The sequence below is a fragment of the Typopeltis vanoorti genome, chromosome 3, assembly GCF_054136105.1.
Source record: "Typopeltis vanoorti isolate ZY-2024b chromosome 3, IOZ_Tvanoo_1.0, whole genome shotgun sequence".
Taxonomy (NCBI): domain Eukaryota; kingdom Metazoa; phylum Arthropoda; class Arachnida; order Uropygi; family Thelyphonidae; genus Typopeltis; species Typopeltis vanoorti.
This window is the reverse complement of record NC_143551.1, coordinates 35,060,511-35,083,489: the sequence shown is the minus strand read 5'-3', so window position 1 is coordinate 35,083,489 and position 22,979 is coordinate 35,060,511. Positions and strand designations below refer to the sequence as shown.

Sequence of the window (22,979 nt, the reverse complement as noted above, 5' to 3'; positions counted from 1 at the left end):
AACCATCCTAATCTTAATAAATAAGGTCGTTCTAAATTAACATCCTAATCTTAATAAATAAGGTTGTTCTAAGAAACTTTAATTCTTAGGGTTTCCAGCCAATAGTGTTCATTGAGGGTGTCCCTCATAGGATTTAAGGCTTTGTCTCATTTTTTTCCACTTGCTGTTTTGTGCATTTTTGTGTTTGTGTAGTTTTAGTATTGTTTCCCTGATGATGTCTCAGCATTTAATTAATTATGTGCTGTATCAATTTCATTAAACTTTACAATAAGTTCATTAGTTAATAATGCTCATTGTTCATAGATCTCTCGTCAACTAATAAAGCCAATATAAAGTTCCAGTTTAAGGCTTATTGTTGTTCATTTCCCTTAAATGAACAATGAGAAGTTGAGTCTGCTTAGATTATATAAAACAAATATGTCTGCTTGCTAAAAATGATATTGTAAGCTTTTAAGCATCATCATCGCCAGCAGCCATTTTCTGTCCGCTGCTAGACGAAGCCCTCCCCAAAGTCCTCTATTCATTCCTATCTTGAGCCTTTCTATGCCACTGAGATCCTTCCATCTCTAGGATACCATTCTGATATGAACTTTGTCCATTTTTGAGTGTTACTGCTTGCACTATGACCTACCCCATTGCCATTTGGATCTTTTAATGACTGTTATAATGTTGTTCACCCTAGTCTGAGCTCTGACCCAAGTATTGCACTTTCTATCTAGAATGGTAATACTGAGTAATGTTCTTTCCATTTTCCACTGGATAATCCTCAACTTGTGGGCCAATTTTTTAGTCAAAATCCACATTTCACTTCCATATGTCATGACTGGAAGTATACAACTGTTGAATATTTTTCTTTTAAGGCAGATTGGGATATTTCTTTTGAGTGCTTCATGGTAGTTTCCAAAGGCTATCCAGTGAAGTTGGATTCTGTGTATAATTTCTTCTTCACAGTCTTCCTCTACTGTGATCTTTTGTCCTAGGTAAACACAGGAGGTTACTATATCAGTTTTTTCATGCTTGAGGTTTAATAGACTATTGACAGCTCTAAGAAAGAATTAAAAACTAATTTTAATGTTTCCAGTGTTTCATGTCAGTCACTGAGACATCTTCAGAGAAATACAAATACTTGTAACACAAAGACGATACAATACTTAATGAAACAAATAGGTGACTCTAAATATCTAGGTAGTGCCCCCCCTCTATGGGTGTTTGTAGGTGGTAGGATGTAAACTGGTACCTCTGACGATTATTGTTTCCCAAATTTTGGGAAGTTTTATGCATCTGTATTTATTTAGATTTAGGTTGATTTCTGAGTGCTGTTGCAGATTCCACAAATAGTCTTTCTTTTTAAAATTTACTATGATAGAACATGGTTGTTTTCTTCTACAAGATCCTGTGAGTTGTGTCCAATACATGGTTCTGCAAGGCCAGATTGACCATAGTCGGGATTGCAGATGTAAGATTTGTGTTCATTTTAAAGAGACAGAGGCTGATCTACCTGTCTTTCTGAAGTAAGCCAACTTGCAGGAACAGGGTACTTTGTATGCTCCAGGCACTGAGAGTGGAGAGAGCTGATCTTTGATAAAACGGATACGAGTAGCAAGTTTCCGGTGAGGCTTAAAAGCTGTGTTGAGGTTGTACTTTTTTAATGACCTGGCTATTTCTTCTGACGTGCCACAGGCATAAAGGGATGATGATTAGATTTCTGAAATCATTCTGAAGAGATGGCCAAGGAATGGGGGAGAAACTGATTATTTTTTTTTAATTCTGTAATTATTGTAGCCATTAGATAGGAAGGTGTTGTGTATATGGTTAAGTTCAGTTGAAAGAGAGGTTCCACTGGAACAAAGATTATAGGAGCTATTGGTTGCATTTTAATGATGCCATATTGTTAAGAGGAGTGAGTAGTGGGAAAGTTTGTGGATACCTGTGCGAGTAAGTTTTCTACGTACAGTGAAGGAAAGCCTACCATTAGAAAATCATGTTACTAAGGTGTCTAGAAAGGGTTAACTATTGTTATTTTCCTTTTCCATCATAAACTGGATTCTTGGATCTAGACTATTGAGGTGGTGACTGAGGAAGGAGTCTAATGTGTCTGGGTCATAAGGTCAAATCGAGAATACATCATCTATCTTAGCCAGATAGGTTTGAGAGGAACTGAGTCTATGGCTCATTTTTCAAAATTTTCCATGTAAATGGAAAATCATTTGTACTCCTTGAAGATGTCTCAGTGACTGAGACAGAATATTAAAAGCATTAAAATTAGTCTTTAATGCTTTCCTAGTGCTGTCAATATCCATTAAACCTCCAACATGATGTCCTCCCAGCACTTAAGCCTTAACACACACACACACACACATCAATTTCCTGGTGTTCCATTTGTTCTGGCTTTTTGGTAATGTATTATACATTATTTTTGTTTTGTCTTCATTTATATTTAATCCTTTCTTTAAATTTTCTGCATTCATTCAGTGATCATTTGTTTGAAGTTTTTCTGCAGAGTTTCCTAAAAGAACAATGTCGTCAGCAAATCAATTGTGATTAGTTCTTTTCCATTTTTCATAATTTCTCTATTTTTCATTTCAAGTTTTTAAACATTTCTTCTATGGCTGCTGTAAATAATATAGATGAAAAGGCATCTATATAAAAAAAAGGGAGTTAGACTCCCTGTCTAACTCCCTTTTTTTATAGGAAATTTTATATCCGTTCTCAATTTTAAAGATGCAGTTGAATTTTTGTATATATCAATGTAAGTTTTTTCATTTCCTTGGGCTTCTAAAATAGCTAATGTTGAGATTGAATCAAATGCCTTTTCAAAATCTATAATCTAAGAGTTTTTGGTATTCATTTTTTTTAATTTATTTGTTTTATCACATATATTTCATCTGTAAGGGTTTTTAATTTATTTTGTCCTATGAACAACTCTCTCTCCTCACTCCTTTTAGACTTGTTGTTTTATATTGTAATTCTAATTCTCCTTGTTCTGAAGTTTCTAATTTCTTATGTCATACTTATTGATTTACATAGCTCCAAGAATTATATTCTACTTCTCATGTCTAGATCTCTTTTCATTTCTCTACTCTTTCTGAAGGTTTAGGGTTTCATCAGACAATTTTCTTTCATTTTTTTTTTTTTTTTAGTTAATTCCACCAATTTCTTTGGCATATTTAGTAGGGTGTGAGTTATTTGATAGTTTTATCCATGTCTTCATCCATATCAATGTTATAAAACTCTTCTATCTCTTTCTGGAGGAGTTCTTTGTTTTTTTCCAGATTTGGTAAATTAATAGAGGGGCTTTTGCTTTTAACCAGTTTCTGTCTTTCCCATATTTTTTTGCTGACAGTTTTTGATCTCACTAATCTATGGTCAATACCTGTATTGAAGCTATTTATTGCATCTGTAGCTTGGACAGTATATTTTCTCTTAGTTAAACTATAAGTATTTCATTAAACACATCTCCATTTGGATTTCTTTATGTCCATTTCTGATTTTTTGAAGAAAGTATTCATTACTGCTAGATGTACATCTCTTACACCTACTTTATCATAAGTCTCCCATCAAGATTGTAAATAATGTATCATTGCTATTTACCAGTTGGGCTAGTGTTTCATAAAATGCATCTGTTTTGTCCTCTGTGTGGTGTCAGATTGGTGCATAAACTTGTATAATTCTTAATTTATGTCTGTTTATTTTAATGTAGAGTTCTGCAATCCTGTTTGTAATATATTTTATCTTTTATGGAGCAGTAAATTAGGAAAACAATTCCTCCCTGGGATCTTGGCTTGTCACAATAACTATAGAGTAAATGTCCATTCATATGCCTATTGTGGCCTTAGGCTCTACAGTCTCCTTTATACTTATTATCTATCATTTGAGGGAGATTCTAATTGGGTCTAATTCTTCCTTGCTGACCAGCCTTCATGGAAGGGCAGCCTATTTAGGTAAGGCAAATATCTTTGAGAGAAAGCAGACTTCCACTGCTGTGAAGAAGAAAGTTCAGCAAGATAGGAAAGATACACCCTAGCTCTTGAATACTCTAATAGTATTGGGGAAAGGAGCAAGAAAAAAGAAAAAGATAGAGAAAGAAGAGGAGGGACCAGTCTACAGATAATATAACAGATGTATATTATAATTAAAATAAAAAGCCAAAAGGCTAGTTTTCTGGCAATTGAATAGATATTAAATGGATAAGAATCCTATGTTTTTTTATATAGCCAGTAAGTGAAACTCAAGATCGATAACTACGATCTATGAGTTTCAATGCCGAAAAACTATCGGCGAAGGCAATTCAAAGCAAAGGTGGAGCAAGCTCCCTCACTATTCTTGATATTCTCTCATAATGTAAAACACAGCTCCTAGGAGATGTAATACTGTCATTACATTATGAGGGGAGGTCACTACCCAGACCGGTTTCAACCTTTTTTGAGGTCTCATCAGTGAGTAGGTAGACCTGGAAAATATCAAACTTGAACTTGAACTTAATTGGTTGATGGACTGAGTCCTTGACTCTTTATCCCTTCATCTGGATTTTAGATTGTGGGTGATGAGATTATTGTGGGTAATTTACCCGCTCATTGTGAGCATTGAGGCTGTATCAGCTTTCTCTTGCGATGGAGGATTTCGGTTTTTTATGTTTGAAACGATCTGAGGGCTTGTAGTCCGCTGCCTGTCGAACTAACTGATTTGGGTGATTATCCGTGATTGTGAAGAATTTCTCTGCAATGTTTGTCATGTAGGTCTTAATATCTGGAAGATTGGCTTCTTGATGTAACTGGATGTTTCTGATGAACCATGGGGCATTAAATGCCATTCTTAGGCATTTATTCTGTATTATCTGAAGTCTGTTGATGTTGCTTTTAGTCGTGTGACCCCAGGTTGGAGAGGCATAAGTTAGTTGCGGTCTGATTACCGATTTGAAAAGTAAGATTTTGTTGCTTATGCTTAGGAAGCTGTTCCTGTTCAAAAGTGGATATAGCTGTGCTATAGTCTGACTTGCCTTAGTGGTAACACTATCCATATGTGACTTGAAGTTTAGACGTCTATCAAGATGAATTCCCAGATATTTGGTAGAATTGCGCCAAGGGATGATTTTACCAAACATTTGTATGCTTGTATTCGGTTCTGCCTTACGTCTGGTGAAAAGTACTGCAGAGCTTTTGTTTGGATTAATTGCGATACGCCACTTGGTGTACCAATCCTCCAATTCATTGACTGCTCTCTGCAGCTTGATTGTGGACGGTGGGATCTGGCTATAATGATTGTATCGTCGGCATACAGAGCGGTGATAGCTGGAGACATTTTGGGGAGATCTGCCATGTATATGGAGAAGAGTAGGGGAGATAGTAGAGAGCCTTGAGGTACTCCGGCCGTGATTCTCCTCTCCGTGGATCTAATACCGTTGAATTTTATTTTAAATTTTCTGTTGTGTAGATATGATTTGATAAGTAGCACTAGTGGCAATGGAATACCAACTTCGTGTAGTTTAAAAATTAGTCCATGATGCCATACTCTATCAAATGCTTGAGTGATGTCTAGAAAAACTGCGCCAGTGTGTTGGTGCCATTCATACCCTTGGGTTATATGTTCGATAACTCTATAAATTTGTAGCGTTGTGGAGTGATATTTCCTAAAGCCGAATTGTTCATCTTGAATTATATGGTTGATATCTGTTGCCTCTTGAAGCCGTGTGAGAATAGCACGTTCGGCTATCTTACCTATGCATGAAAGAAGGCTGATTGGTCTGTAATTTACAGGAAACTGTGTATTTTTCCCAGGTTTGGGAATTAGGAAAACGTCGGCAATTTTCCATCGTTGTGGGAAATAATTTAGCCGGAAGATGGCATTAATGATGGCTACTAGATGCATAACCCCTTTGCGAGGAAGTAACTTGAGTACCTTATTTGTTATTCCATCTGGACCTGGAGCCTTTTTGTTATTTAGTTTTCTTAAAATCTCATATACTTCTGTTGGTGATACGGATTTGTTATTGGATTGGAATGAGGCATTTTGAGTTATTTTACGCACTTGGGTGTGAATTTTACTTATGAAATTTATATCTGTATTGATATAATTGGGGCTGCATTGTTTTTCTAAACTGTCAGCAAATGCTTCAGCTTGGAAAATATCAAAGCTTAGTGAAAAGAACTTACATACCTTCACTATACGAATGCCATAAAGGTGTGCTTGTATTTTGTAATTAAAATAAAAAGCCAAAAGGCTAGTTTTCTGGCAATTGAATAGATATTAAATGGATAAGAATCCTATGTTTTTTTATATAGCCAGTAAGTGAAACTCAAGATCGATAACTACGATCTATGAGTTTCAATGCCGAAAAACTATCGGCGAAGGCAATTCGAAGCAAAGCAAATTTTTCGGCATTGAAACTCATAGATCGTAGTTATCGATCTTGAGTTTCACTTACTGGCTATATAAAAAAACATAGGATTCTTATCCATTTAATATCTATTCAATTGCCAGAAAACTAGCCTTTTGGCTTTTTATTTTAATTACAAAATACAAGCACACCTTTATGGCATTCGTATAGTGAAGGTATGTAAGTTCTTTTCACTAAGCTTTGATATTTTCCAGGTCTACCTACTCACTGATGAGACCTCAAAAAGGGTTGAAACCGGTCTGGGTAGTGACCTCCCCTCATAATGTAATGACAGTATTACATCTCCTAGGAGCTGTGTTTTACATTATGAGAGAATATCAAGAATAGTGAGGGATCTTGCTCCACCTTTGCTTTGAATTGCCTTCGTCGATAGTTTTTCGGCATTGAAACTCATAGATCTTAGTTATCGATCTTGAGTTTCACTTACTGGCTATATAAAAAAACATAGGATTCTTATCCATTTAAGATGTATATTATGTGAAGTAAGGTTTGATCCAGCATCAGGTACCTCAGGTTTGCCAGAAAAGGAACTAGAAATGATCCCCTGAGGTAAAGCTTTCAAGCACAGTATGCTTACTTAAGGACATACTCATTAATATATTATGCTGCTATTGCAGCATATTTATGTTCATTTTTGAAGTGGCAGGTGTGAAAAAATTAGTTTGGTTATATCTTCTGGTATGGGCTCAAGGTTTAAATTGTGTTGTATTGTTCTACTGGTATGATGAAGTCAGATTCATTGCTGTAAATATGTAGTGAACTTTTTTTGCCATTTCATAAAATGCATTCAAAATGGTTTCAGGAATGTCAAAACCAGTATGTCTCTTAGATATCACATGATTGTGAAGCCTAAGAGACGTACTGGTTTTGTGTTGTATGAATTATACCCATTTACCGCATTTCTTTTAGCACTGTTTTCTCGATCAGCATGAGACACAACATTTTTTAATTTGAGGAACAGCTTTAAAAAAAACTATTATTACATGGACAAGATGGTATATTGGACTGAATTATTACTATTACTATTATTACGGGCAACTCCAGGGAGTCATTAGACTCATCGAGGGAGGCCCCAAATCATATTCATCACAACTATTTGACATTCATACAGTATCTGTCATACCTTGCCTTAAACTCATTCACTGTCACAGCATCCACTACAGACTCAGGGAGCGCATTCCACTCATTCACTACTCTAAAAGTAAAGAACCCAGCTCTAACACCTTTACTAACACTTTTGCCCAGTTTCCATGGTATTGGACTGAATCTAAGGTTAATGCTTTAGGAAAGTTCCAGGTTAGCTATTGGAATGATTATACTGCTGCTACTGTTCCCTGGTATGGATGAAGGAAGTTTGGTAGTAGCATGTGTGTGTGTGTGTGTGTGTGTGTGTGTGTGTGTGTGTGTGTGTGTGTGTGTGTGTGTGTGTGTTGGTTTTTGCAAAATATCCTTTAATTCATATTCTCTGTTCCTCTCAATTTCGGCTTACCTTAAACAAATGTGTGAAAAGTTGAACTAAGAAAAATAGACCTGTTTCACAATATGTGTTGTCTTTGCTACTTCTCAGTTGTGTTTATTTCCAACTCCAGCCTGTTAAGCCACACTTACATTTCCTAGAAAATTCAACTTTCGACTTCATTTCTACTCCTCACTTTTCCTCATTATACTTTCTTTTGACCCTTTTGTATCAAAGATCACATTTGAGCATATGCTTGCTCTGATCTTCTTCGTCAGTGAATATCCAACTAGGAATCTCCCTTTTTTTAATTGTCTTTGGATGTGTCTACTTCATTTTATCAGATTTGGTTTAAAAAAGCGGGAAGGAAGTCTGGTAGTTCAAAGAGCTCAGGTGAGTTCTTTGAATAATGTAAATTTGTCACATGTCTGGCAAAACCACAGAAATATCAATGATTGAAATCATTCAGAGCTGGATTTTTAAACTGTGTTGTATATAAACAGTTAAGAGTTTGGAACTGCAGTGTGTTTTGCCATAATGAAATGCTATTGAGTAGTAAACTTCATATTTAAACTAATTCTTGAGTTTAAGGCTGGTTTAAGTAACATTCTTTTTGCTATATTTCTGTTTCAAAACAATTTGAAAGGAAAATATTTTTCTTGGAAGTTTATTTTTCACTTGGTTAGACTATAATAAATTTAGTTTAATCCTTTATCCAAGTGTAAGCAAACAAAGTTTGTGCCTGAAAATATCTTCAGGACTGAGGTAAGGTAGTGCAACACTAGGCACTCTGAGCAAAGGTGAACCAAGCTCTCATCACTCCTTGTCTCAGTATCTCCCATAATGCAAAGCACATCTTCTTGCGGACATGTATACTGCTATGCATTAAGGGAAGGGCTACTACTCAGACCAGTTTCACCCTTTGTTGAGGTGAATTTAAGTAAAGACCTCTCTAAAAATTAGACAATCCCAAAAGATCGCCCAACTCAGCTTTGTTCCACTCAGAGACAGGCTCACCCCCACCACCAGACAGAGCCATAATCTCAGCAGTGGCTCTACTCAGAGACAGGCAAAAACCTACTCCAAGCAGAGCCTCTCATCCAGCATGGGAGGCAGACCCAAACGTGGAGATACTAAGCCAGAAAGCATTAGGAGAGGTCATATTTACCTATAGTAGTTGCCAACAGGTGTACCACCTTATTATTGAAAATTACTCTGGATTTAGAGAAAGATGTTGGAAGTTTATTTTTCACTTGGTTAGACTATAATAAATTTAGTTTAATCCTTTATCCAAGTGTAACCAAACAAAGTTTGCGCCTGAAAATATCTTCAGGACTGAGGTAAGGTAGTGCAACTCCGAGCAAAGGTGGATCAAGCTTTCATCACTCCTTGTCTCAGTATCTCCCATAATGCAAAGCTCATCTCCTTGTGGACATGTATACAACTATGCATTAAGGGAATGACCACTACCCAGACAGGTTTCAACCTTTATCGAGGTCTCATCAGTGGGAGGCAGACCCAAACGTGGAGATACTAACATACAGTTGCCTGGTGTTGCACAACCTTATCTCAGTTCTGAAGATATTTTCAGGCACAAACTTTGTTTGCTTACACTTGGATAAAGGATTAAACTAAATTTATTATAGTCTAACCAAGTGAAAAATAAACTTCCAACATCTTTCTCTAAATCCAGAGTAATTCAATAATGTGGTACACCTTTGGGCAACTCCTATAGGTAAATATGACCTCTCCTATTGCTCTTCTGCCTTAGTATCTCCACATTTGGGTCTGCCTCCCACTGACGAGACCTCAATAAAGGTTGAAACTGGTATGGGTAGTGGCCCTTCCCTTAATGCATAGCAATATACATGTCTGCAAGGAGATGTGCTTTGCATTATGGGAGATACTGAGACAAGGAGTGATGAGAGCTTGGTCCACCTTTGCTCGGAGTTTCCTAGTGTTGCACTACCTTACCTCAGTCCTGAAGATATTTTCAGGTGCAAACTTTGTTTGCTTACACTTGGATAAAGGATTAAACTAAATTTATTATTGAAAATATTTTTCTTGTTTTGATTATTGCTGTTGTTATTTATTACCAAAACTTTTTCAAACTTATATGATTCCTCTCTTTTGTTGATGGAATTTAATGAAATTTGGGTAGGGTAATAGTTAACCAAGGTGATCTAGAGAGCTTGCAGGATGATTTAAATAGTCTGACAGTATGAATAAAATATAATGGATGTCAATTTAATGTGGAAAAGTGTAAAGTTATGCATTTTAGAATACAAAGATTACAAGCTGTTTACCACATTGAGGGAACTGTACTTCAGGAAGTTTATGAAACCTGGAATTTTGGGGTAGTAGTAGATAGATAGCTGAATTTTTGAGGGCATATTGATGAAGTAGCCAGGGTACCTTGCAGGTTTACTTGGTTATTGAAGAACACACTAAGAAGGAGAGATAACGGAATTTTTATACCTCGTTATAAGATCTTGATATGACAACATCTGGATTATTGTACTCAGGTCTCATCATCTGGGTTTTTTGGGGATTGAGGAAGTGGTGGAGAAGATTCAGAGGTGAGCGACCAAGATGGTGTGGCTGTAGAATTCTCACTATGAAGATAGATTGAGGATTTGTGGATTGCAAAAGTTGGTTGATAGGTGAAAAGTGGAGAGGGGGATATGCTAGAAACATTTTTGGAGGCTGCTACTCCTTTCTTCTTCCTCCTCCTCCTAAGATTTCTGAGCAGCCCCCAAAATATTTTGCTGCTTTTTATGATATTTATTTTCTGAATTCTTTCAAAAGCTTCCTATAACTTTCTATAGTTCTTTACACAGCTTATCTTTCTTACTTTTTTTTCCTCATATTCCTTAAGAGATATGCATACTTATGGTAGGCTTTTTGTGTGATTTCTTCTCTAAATAAGTAGTTCAATATTTCGTTCAGATTTTGTAACATGCTTTCTAAGATTTGATTCTCACTTTCAAACTTCTTTAATTTTTCCGAAATAACATTTATATATTTGAGTCTGCAGTTCACAACTGAGAGTTGGTCAACATTGATTCCTTTGAAAATTTTGTACAATTTTCTTTTTATTGTAATATTCATGTTTTCTTGCTCAACACTGAATGTTGGTGATAGTGGTTGTCACTTACTGGATATTCCCTGCATCCCTATATTCAAATTCCCATCTAGCCAGTCTGGTATGCTGAATAAATAGCTTACCTGCATTCTAACAAAAAGGCTTTGGATCCCAGTATGGGCTTGGATATTTGTGAGTCTTTAGGATGTAGATGAATTTGATTGGTTGGTATGTGACTACCACCCTACTTATTGGAGGTCTGAAGTACTTGATAAAGTTTAGCATTTGTTTTCTAGAGTGGGGTTTCCAGATTCCTTAGCCCACCTGCAGTACTAAATGTATAATAAGTTTATAACTCACCATGGATAGGATTCACAATATATATATATATATATATATATATATACATACACACTCATGGATTCTTAACCAGTTAGAAGATATTACTGTCAACAGTAACATAATCAGTAAAACCCTTCTGATTTTCTTGCATATTCTCATGTGAACTTATGTTCATCTTTACATTGGAAAATGACTTTAGTAATGGTGTTAGACATCATTCCTTAAACTGAACAGAAATCTGATAAGTGCTTATGATTATTATTAGCTCTACATTTTCCCAGAACATTTGTATGTTTGTAATTCATTTCCTGCTATACTATTTGAGCTACCCGGAACTAGTTTTCTTTTTCTTTGTTAGCTGTCCCATCTTGATGACCCAAAATATTACTCTAGTTCTTTAATACTAAAATTTACATGGGACTATAAGCACTGACACAATTTTCCATTTTGAAATCTGTCTACATCATAATGCTTGAAATTGACTCTTATTCAAGTTTATCTTCATGTTTAGTGAATGTTGTAGCTACTCCCTTATTAGATCCCTAGTACCTGAGATCATTTTATATTTGTTATTGAGAAGGATATTACTATTTTGTGGTCTTAATCTCACTAACAATAGTTGTTGACTTAGACATCATCAACATACTATCTCAAAGTACTAAGATATTAGTACTTTGAGATAGAAAGTACCATCTCATTTTCTTCTGGGATTGAGAATTTCAGCAGCAGACTTCACTTTCACTTGTTCTGGAGATTTATGATTGACAATGCCCCTAACATGATATCTGATTATTTTACCATCATAATGTGTATGGAGTTTTAGCCATTATAAAACATAGTTTGGTTAACAAAGTTTCCCTTTGTTCATATTCAGCATGAATATGAAATTATAAGTTACACTTTAAAAAGAATAGTTTTGACAGTTCACAAGATTCTTCGCAATAAAGCTACTAAAGGTAAAAAAATTACAAAAATGTACCATACTGTACATTAGGAGAATATCAGAAAATATAGAACACTGCTGCAACATTAAGGCAGCATTTAAACCTCTCACAAAATTAAAAAGCATACTCAGCTCATCCAAAGATTCCCTTCCTTACATTGCCCACCCAGGGGTTTACAAAATCCAGTGCACCTACAACTACATGGGGGAAAATAGGATTCAAAATCCAATAAATAAAGATGAACACAAATGACAGATTGAATTCCTTCATTATTATTATTATTACTATTATTACGGGCAACTCCAGGGAGTCATTAGACTCATCGAGGGAGGCCCCGAATCATATTCATCACAACTATTTGACGTTCATACAGTATCTATCATACCTCGCCTTAAACTCATTCACTGTGACAGCATCCACCACAGACTCAGGGAGTGCATTCCACTCATTCACTACTCTAAAAGTAAAGAACCCAGCTCTAACACCTTTACTAACCACACTTTTTCCCAGTTTCCATGGATGTCCCCTAGTCCTCCCACAACCAGCCCTGTTCTCAAAAATATCTTCTGAATTAATTTTATAGAAACCCTTCAGTAATTTGAATGTCTCAATCATATCTCCCCTCCTCCGCCTATCAACCAATTTTTGAAACCCACAAATCCTCAACCTGTTCTCATAAGGTTCATTCCACAGACCTGCTATCATCTTGGTCACTCGCCTCTGGATCCTCTCCACCTCCTCCCCATCAAGAAGAAACCTAGGTGACCAAATCTGAGCACAGTAGTCCAGATGGGGTCTTATCAAGGCTCGATACAGAGGAACAACAACCTGCCTGTCTCTGCTTGTCGACGTATTCTTCAGCAACCAAGTGATTTGATGAGCTGTTTTGGTCACTTTTGCAATGTGTCCCCTAAATTTCAGTTCCTTATCTACCAACACTCCTAAATCTCGTGCCTCATCAATTTCCTGGAGCACGGTTCCACCAATGCAGTAAACTGCCGCCAATCTTTTCGCCCCAAAATGCATAACCTTACATTTTGCCACATTAAACTGACATCCATTCTCCTTAGCCCAGACCTCCAATCTATCCAAATCATCCTGCAAAATTTTGACGTCATCTGCATTCACTATTGCCCTACCCAACTTCGCATCATCCGCAAACAAATGAACTGTTCCTCTCAGATCATTTCCTATATCATTTATGAACAAATTAAACAGCAGTGGTCCAAGAACAGATCCTTGTGGCACACCACTAGTCACAGGCCGTCTTGTGGACTCTACTCCCGAGTAAACCACTCTCTGATATCTCTCTGTCAACCACCCTCCTATCCATCTCACCAACCCTATGTCCATTCCCATATGCCGCAATTTACTGATTAGAATTCCATGTGGAATCCTGTCAAAGGCCTTGGCAAGGTCCAGTAGAATCACTGTAAACCCATTACCCTTATCCAGTTCAGCCGTCACTGTGTTATAATACGTGAGCAAGTTACTGAGGCATGACCTACCCTTCACAAAACCATGCTGTCCCCGATACAGTATCCCATTTTCTTCTATCCAATCTTGTTATGGTAAAACAAGCCTTGTCGATCATCAGTTTCCTGATATGTACCCTCAAGGGATGTTCAGGTTACTATGACAACACTACACTACTTAAATCTCTCCCCTAAATTTTCTCAGAACTCTCATATCTGTGGATCCAGATATGATAAAGTGCTTCATTTCTTATCTAACTCTCAGATCTATAAAATTGGTTTGAATAGTGTCATGTATACTGCTAGTTTAGTGTTTTGGCTAATTTCTCTCTTATTCCATATAAATTTATTCATCTGGCTACCCACCATACCAGCTTTGTCTATTCTGTTGTCTATTTCCAGATTTAACTTGCCATCTTCACTAAAAACTGTGTCTAAATAGCTGAAATAATTTTCTTGTTCTATAGGATCTCCATTCAGATTGCATCAGAAGTTTTCTGTGTTGCTGCTTATTTTCATAGTTTTAGTCTTTTTATTGCTGATTTTCATACCAAATTTGTTACATATGTTATTCAATTTAGTTAGTGAATCCAGGAGACTTGTACTAGATGGGTTGATGAATACATCATCATCTGCATAAAGCAAAGAACTAAGATTGGCATGTCCAATTCTAATATCAGTGCATTAGGCCTAATGCACTTTCTTTCATATTGGAATCCATGATGAATAATAGTGGAGATAATTTGAATCCTTGTCTTATACCCGATTTTACATCAAACCATCTCTTGTATTTCGTTCAATTTTAATGGTTGACTGACAACTTAAATATAGTCTATGCATTGCTCTGTATAATCTTCCATCCACCTCATATAATTGAAGTATTTTAAAAAGCTTTTCTCTGGACACCTTGTCTTATGCTTCCAAATCCATAAAACTTAAATACAGATCTTTGTCACATTCCCATGATTTCCTCAACTATTTGTTTTAAAATGAAAATCTGATCTTGACAACCTCTTTTGATCTGAACCCATCTTGTTCTTCTCCAAGTTTCTCTTCCACAATCTTTCTCAACATCTTTTCAAGTGTGCTTGCATAAATCATACCTAAAACACTTAGTAGAGAAATTCCTCTAGTTTTCGCATTCAACTTTATTCCCTTTTTTATAGATGGGGAACTATGAGAGTTACTCCAATTATTTGGAATTCGACCTTCTTGACCAGGGCTTTCTGAATTTTGCAGTGTAGACACTGTAAAACGTTTATACCTCCATTTCTGGTCAAATATCATCTAGTCCAGCTGCCTTCTACATTTCAAGTTTTTGACGGCTTTTTCTACCTCAGGTATGGATATATATATATTCCTCTTTGCATTCCTCTTAAAAATTTCCTAGTTTGGTTCTGTCATTGCTTGTTTCATTTAAGTGTTTGAAAGTAATTATCCAGACATTTAGGGATCCAGACCATTATTTTCAGTTTTCATGTCACTAATGATCTCTGATTCCTTTTACTGTGCTCTTTCTTCCATTTCTGAGTTTTTTTTTTTTTTTCAATAGCTTCCAGAACATTTTACCACCTTCCTGATGTTTATTTTCTTTATACTTGCCAAAGTCTTCCCATGACTTTTGTTTAGTTACTTTTACATGTACCTTACCTCTCTGCCATTTTTCTTTGTATTCTTTTAGGATATCTGCCGACTTATTTTCTAGGAACGTTCGGTATGCTTTCTTCTTTTTTACGATTGCTTCTTTAACTTCTTGCATCCACCATGGAATTCTTATTTTTCTATCCTTACAGACAAGGTAAGCAGGCACACATACCTGCTTAGCTGAATCAGTTGATGTCTTCTTCAGAGTTTGCCACCGAGACTCTAAGGTTTGGTTCTTGTTTTCAATCTGTTTCATTTTTTTTTTTTCTCAATAACGTTTGTATAGTAAAGTCTACAGTTTACTTGTCTGCTCAACTTTAATTCTTTTTAATACTTTCTTTCATACTATTTTTTTCAATTTCAATATGATATTGAATAAGAATATCACATTGAAAAAGAACAGTATCTCATCTACTTAGCACTAAATAATGGTCACTTCCAGTTTCACATCCTCTGTACACTCTTGCGTACTGAACCAGCATCAAGATATCACTTCGCTATCAGCAATGACACAGTCAATGAGGTGTTTCTTATTTCTTGTGTCTTCTCTTCGTGTGAACCTGTGCACATCTTTGTGTTGGAACACGGTGTTAGCAATGACTAGTCATGTCCTGAGCAGAAGTCCAGCAAATATTTATCATTATTATTAACTTTGCACTTTTCTCCAAATTTTCCCCAAACAATCCTATATACCTGGTGGGATTCATTTCCTACTCTACTGTTCACATCTCCAATAAGGACCACTTTTCTTTCTTTGTGTCAATTGCCTATTCTAATGACTCAAAAAAAGCTCCTCCACTTCTTCCTTAGAACCTTCTGTTGGACCATAGGTAGAAATAAGTTCCATTTTCCCATTTTGAAGTTGGCCCACACAACTCTACTTGTAACTGCTTTCCAATCAAGAAGTTTATCTTCATGTTTGGTGCTGAATGCTATTGCTACTCCTTTTTGATCATGCACTCCAAATGTGTCATAGAAGTAATTGGAAAGGCACCAACTCTCTGCATCACACCAAAACATGGTTTAAAAGGAAATTCAAAGAAGCTTATGAGATGCTGATTCATTATTCCACTCTCAACAAGGATGATGAAGCAACATTTCTAAGAGTCTGGAAGACATATCTGCAACTCAATTCAGATATAGAACATTGGAAAACTTGATCATTAGACAAAACCTAAAGATAAATGAATTGTAGAGTAGTAATTGATGTAGTTCAATCTTCAGTTTTTTAATCATTTTTTATTATACTTGTTTAATAATTTTTTTTTGTATTATAAAATTTTTTAAATTTTAATCTTCTCTTTTTCCCTTGTCAGAGATCAGGCTAATATAAGTGGTTAACAAAGCAGATATATTATTGCTTACTTATGTGTATTATGATGTAGCATATGTTTTAATTCATATACACAAACATTTTTTCTGAAGATTACAACTGCACATCAGATAAATCCTCTTGTGGCAATTTGTTATAATGGAAGATTTTGAGTAGAACGTGGGTACACATTCAAATTTTTGAATCATGTGCATAGGAGTCAGATGGTAGCACTCTACAGGATAAAAGGCTGCATTAAGCGAATTATATTTGAAGGAAGCTCTTTTCGTGATGGAATAAAGTTGCAAACTTAGATGTCTTATAATGTTTCAGAGATATCATCTAGATGATTTCACATGGGAAAGAATTATTGGAAAGCTCGAAGAAGGCCACAGAATTATTGATATTGCCAGAGAGAGTGAAATCTCACATAACATTGTATCCAGGCTTTGAACAGCATTTCAAACCAATGGAATGTGTTCCAGACATTCCATTTGCTAAGAAATAATCCTCGCTCAACCATGGAGCATGAAGACAGATTTTTGGTTATAATGAAACATAATCGATGCACCATGGCATGTCAGCTTGCAAGTCGACTCCATTCAAGTACAGGTATTCCTACTTGTCACAGATGTCTTGCCACAAACTGTGGCAAGACATCTGTGACATTGTATTAGTCTTTCCTCTGATTCTAGATGGCACTTGATCTCGGATGAAAATGGTACTGCGTACCATCGAAAATATTCTTGAAAGGGATAGAGATAGTGGTACTGGGATTATGATGTGGGGAGGCATTATACTCAGTGGTGAGCTATGGAAATTTTAACAAATGGCTCACATCGTCAAGCAAAAAAAAAAAAAAAACATATTTCCCACCAAAACTTTTATTAATACAGCTTGTGTGAAAATTCTAATCAAAAAGTATGAAAGGACAATCACCCTCTAAAGGCTATCATTTTTAAACAAATATTTCATGATTTAAACATGAAATATTTGCACACTATCAACTGTGTTAATTTATCTTACATAAGAAAAATTACATTTTTTAACTATCAAAATATAATAAGAATGAAATCTTTTATAAAACATTTGATGATTGGCTACTGGTTTTACCATATGATTGGCTACCAGAAGGGTAATGATAGCTCATGTGCTTGTTTTATTTTCAAACTTGGGTGCATTCGTTATAGAGGAGGTGAAACAATAATTTGAAATAATCTATACACTGCCGAATAGACTAATTTTTGTTAGGTTATCGTATGAGTTTATCGCTTAATATGTTTCAAAAAAGAATTTTTTTTTGAAAAAATAAAAAAGTAAACAAGAAGAATAAGGGACTCGCAAATTTGAGAAAAATTTAACAAAGGGCTCGCATGAGCCCCTTATAGCTCACCACTGATTATTCTTAATGGATGCACTGAACTACAAATGCTGGGAAAAAGGGACCATAACTGAATGATATTGCAACGAAGTTCTTCAATGTCATGTTCGGTTGTTTCATGGTGCTGTAGGCATAGAATTCATTTTTATGGATGATAATGCCATACCATATCATATGTGAACTGTGGAGATACTTCTGAAGACCAAGGAATTGAATCAAGTGGTTGGCATGCTCCTCAGATCTTAACCCCATTGAATACATTTGGGACACAATAGGGAGACGGGTTGCTGCTCAAAATTCCCCTCCAAAAAAGAAGCCTTATCCTTGCTCTGGAGGAGTGGGCAGTTTGCCTCGATGACTCCTGAATCACTTGGTGCTAAGCATGGTATGATGTTGTGAGAGCTGCATCGCAGTTCGGAGTTCCAATATCCTCATCATCAAATTCCTGCCATGTACAAATTCAAGGGGTATACAGGATATGACAGTACTACATGAAAAATCTACATCATTACCAATCTTATATTTCTATCGTCTAAGGTACTTTGTACCGTATCAATCCATCTATATCTTGGTCTTCCTCTGGGTCGTTTTCCTGCCAACCTGGCTGAGAGCACCAGTTTTGTTAAAACTGGTTTGAACACTGTCTTGTATACATCTAATTTAGTGTTCTGACTAATTTCTCTCTTATTCCATATGAATTTATTCAGTTGACTTCCTACCATACCAGCTTTGTTGATTCTGTTGTTTATTTCCATATTTAATTTACCATCTTCAGTAAAAATTGTGCCTAAGTAGCTGAAATGTTTTACTTGTTCCACAGATTCTCCATTCACAACACAGTTGACATTTTCAATGATTCTGCCTATTTTCATTGTCTTTGTTTTTTTATTGCTGACCTTCATACCATATCTATTACAGCAGTTATGGGAATCTTGCAGACTTGTAGCAGATTTATTTAGAAGTATAACATCATCTGCATAGTTTTCTGTAAGCACTGTACATTAATTCCTTAACTATGTTCTTAGGAAATTTGTAACATTTCGCAAAAACATATTACAATTTAATTTGTACAAAAATATTATAACACTTTTTTTGTACTAATTTATAAATTATTATAAATTACTAATGTAATTTATGCTAATAAATTATATCATCATCATCATCTTCCTTATACCCTCTTTTACCTTGCGGTGTCGAGGGTCCATTGATCATCGGACCTCACTCCGTTTTTACAGGATAAGGTGGTCAGCCTTATGCCCTGGTGTATCCTATGGCCTGTAGTGTTCAGTTCTCAAGGCCAGTTTGCCTGCTTGCGGGATGAAAAACCCCAGAATAAACTGGGGAAAAAACCCTGCTGTCCACGCCCAAGACTGGCTAACTTGGCTATGGCTGAGGAAGATCCTTCAGCTCCTCACGTCACCGACGGGAATCAAACCTAGGACACCCCTTCCCCAGGCATATGGTTGCGAAGCACATAGCCACTAGGCTAACCGTGCGGACGTTAATAAATAATTACTAATAAATTATATACTAATATAATTTATTAGTATGTTGCTAATAAATTTGTGCACATTTGGCTATAATTTAATATACAGGTAAAAAATGTAGTTTGTCCTTAACTCTGGGACACCAGTGTATGTCTATTCTTGATGATATTGATATACAGGTTGAAATATCAAATGTTATTTCTCTTAATTATAAGTAAAGTATTTGCTTTATCATGTGTTTTTGTCCCCATATATTCTACATTATAAATGCTAACCACTGTAACCCTGAGAAAAAGAATTATAAGTTGCTAATGAGATGCTATAAGATTGACACAGAAGAAATTTTTCAATACAGTAATGAGTAGGGAGAGAACAAAGGAAGTTTGTTTAAGGGTGTGTGGTCTAGATATTTTGCTTATAGAATAGTGAATGAGTAGAATAAGGATATCAGAATTAGTGTGAGTCCCCTTATGGTGAATAAATTTAAGGAGAGGTATGATGAATATTGTATGTATAATATAAAAGTTTGGGTCTCCCGTGATGAGTCTTCTGACTCTATGGAGATACCTGTATAATAATAATAATAATAATAAAGACCAATTTAGAAGAAAGTTAAGAAACTAGTCATTAAATCTTAATTGCATTAGACCATCGTGATATTGGGGACACTTTATGATATACGCTAAAAGATGATAAATAAATCAGGTATTTTTCAACCATAATAGAGTACCCTCGAGGGTCTGTGTTAGAGCTACTACTCTTTAATTTGTATATCAAAAGATATAGGGAAAAATTCATGATGGGATATTCAGTGTTTGCTGATGATGCAAAACTATATGAGCAATAGCAGATAAAGGTGATGTAGTTATTCTTCATGATGATTTAAATAAATTGGCATTGTGGGCAAAGAGTAATGATTGTCAACTTAATCTTACAAAATATAAGGTTATGCACTTCAGGTTGAAATGGTTGCATACTGGATATCATATTCATGCAAAAGTTGGTAAAATGGCTCAGGATTACTTGGATGTTGAAAAACATGCTAACAAGTAAAGATAAGGAAGTTATTATCCTTTTTTTTAAGGCTATGATTCAGCTACATCTTGACTACTACATATATTGGTCACCTGTTTTGTAAGGACCAGGAGGTAGTAGAGAAGATTCAGAGACTAGTGACTAAGCTGGTGACAGGTCTGTGGAATGCTCCCTATGGGGATAGGTTGAAGGTTTGTGGGTTACAAAGTTTAGTTGATAGGCAGAAAAGAGGCAACGTGATAGAAACTTTTAAGATATTAATGGGGATTTATAAAATTGATACACAAAAAATTTTGCAATATATGACAAGCAGTCAGAGAACTGGGGGGGGGGGGGGGGCATCCATGGAATTTGAGTAATAGTGTGGTTAGTAGGGGTGTGTGGACCAGATTTATTGCATGGAGAGTGGTGAATGAGTGGAATGGATTGGCAGAATTAATTGTGAGTGCCCTGACAGTGAATGAGTTTAAGGAGAGGCATGTAGGTTTTATGTGTATAATAGTTAGTATGGGTTTCCCATGATGAGTCTCTGTACTCCATAGAGATACTGTATAATTATTATTAATATGCAGTTGTGGAAAATAAAAGTGCTCATGATTGAAATAGATCAAAACAGTCTTATATTTAGCATTATGAGATTGATGGTGCATTAAAAAAACACTAATGAAAAGTGCTGTAGACCAGGAGTCGGCAACCAGCGGGCCACATGTGCATTTTTGGCAGCACATAAAAGTTTGACCATACTTACATGGCATGTGGCCATATGTTGAATTATTCAGTGATGTATTCAGTATGATGAATTAATTAGTTTCACAAAGAAGATGATAGTCGCATTTGGAAGCACATATATACATTTGCGAACAAGCATTTTCTGCCATGAGTTTTAGAAAAAAATAAATTTTCTTCTCGACTGACTGATGAACATTTGCATGCTTCGATTCAGATTTACACCTCAAGTTATAAAGTTTGGATATAAATAACAATCACAAAAGCGGGGGGAAACATATTATGATGCATAAACTATATTACTTTGTTTTTACGTGATAATAATTTTTCATTGAATTTTATTTTCATGCTTATTTTATATCTTGTACTTTAAATATTTCTGTATATTTTAAGATTGATATAATAAAAATTCATAACTTAAGTATTTTTTAACTCGCTATTTTCTTTTAATTAAATGCTTCTCGTAGACAGGCTTATACATTGGTCATGCATTACTAAATCACTTAAGGATTTGACAACGTAGATAAGAATATAAATTAATTTATATTCTTATCTATATTGTCAATTCCTTAAGTGATTTAGTAATAATTAAATGCTTGCGGCCCAATTATTAAAAATAAAAGTTGAATGTGGCCGCGAGTTTGAAAAGGTTGCCGACCCCTGCTATAGACCATACTTGTGGCATCATACTTTTGACTGGAATGTTAATGATGACAGTTTTTTTCTGAATCAGCTCTTATCTGTTAGTAATCATATTCGTTTTTTTTTTTTTTTTAGGCTCAGCATCTCATCAAAGCTATTTCAGTATTGCTTCATTTTACTCCTGAAGAAGAAAGGACCATTAGAGAAACATTAGAATGGAAAATGTCGTGGTTTGGAAGTAAACCACCCTTACCAAGAAGTGCTGTGTCCCGATCACTTGTTACATCATAGTGCTTGATTTTTAGTGTAAAATGGAAATGCTTTTATTGGTTTAGAGTATGTGAGTGAGTCATTTAAATGAAAACATGGTTTAATGATGCTGGTAGTCAATAGTGCATAATGTTTTGCACAAGAATTATGCCACAGCTCTCAAGGATTATGCCACATCAGGAAAGATAATCGTTATGTATGTTGTGAATAGCAAGATTATGTAAATAAATGTTTTTTATAAGACAAGTTTTATAATTCCACTGTGAATTGATACCTTAATTTATTGCTGTTTTCAAGCTGTTGCTAAAACTGAAATAATTAGCATTATGCTCATTTTAATTTGCTTTATTACCTCGAGTTCGTATATGTACATAATATAAAGGACATGCCATTCCATTAAAAATTGAGTTGCATCTAATCCGAAGTAAAAACCACCTGTGGCAGCTCTTTTGTGTATTACTGGTGCTAGTATACAAGAACTGATATCAGGATGCCACAGGATTTATGATTATGTTATCATCGTCAAAGTTTTCTTTTATTAGTAGAAAAGTGATGGAGAATTTTTATATGACAGGTTAGTTGATATATGTTAATTTTTCATCTTCTGAGTTAATAAAGTAGGCTAATAAAAGTTATATCCTGAAATTAGCATTTATATTTTATCATGTTTCATATAATTTGTATAGTTCAACAGTGAAATTTGATAGCTTATCCCATTATGCTGATTGGTATTGTAATCTTATTTCTCCATCCATCCTTTCTGGAAGGAGAATATATTTTAACCTT

At 35.4% G+C, this 22,979-nt stretch overlaps 1 protein-coding gene across 3 annotated transcripts in view; it reads left to right on the top strand.

Annotated features, from left to right (window-relative positions):
- Golgin97 (Golgin 97) overlaps nt 1-22,752 on the top strand; it is a 288,071-nt gene extending 265,319 nt beyond the window's left edge. For all 3 annotated transcript variants that reach the window (XM_090415540.1, XM_090415539.1, XM_090415538.1), the window contains one exon: nt 22,059-22,752. In XM_090415540.1, the coding sequence (XP_090271666.1) occupies nt 22,059-22,214 (156 nt within the window). In that variant the 3' untranslated portion in view covers nt 22,215-22,752. The remainder of the gene's footprint in view (nt 1-22,058) is intronic.
- The last annotated feature ends 227 nt before the right edge of the window (nt 22,753-22,979 follow it).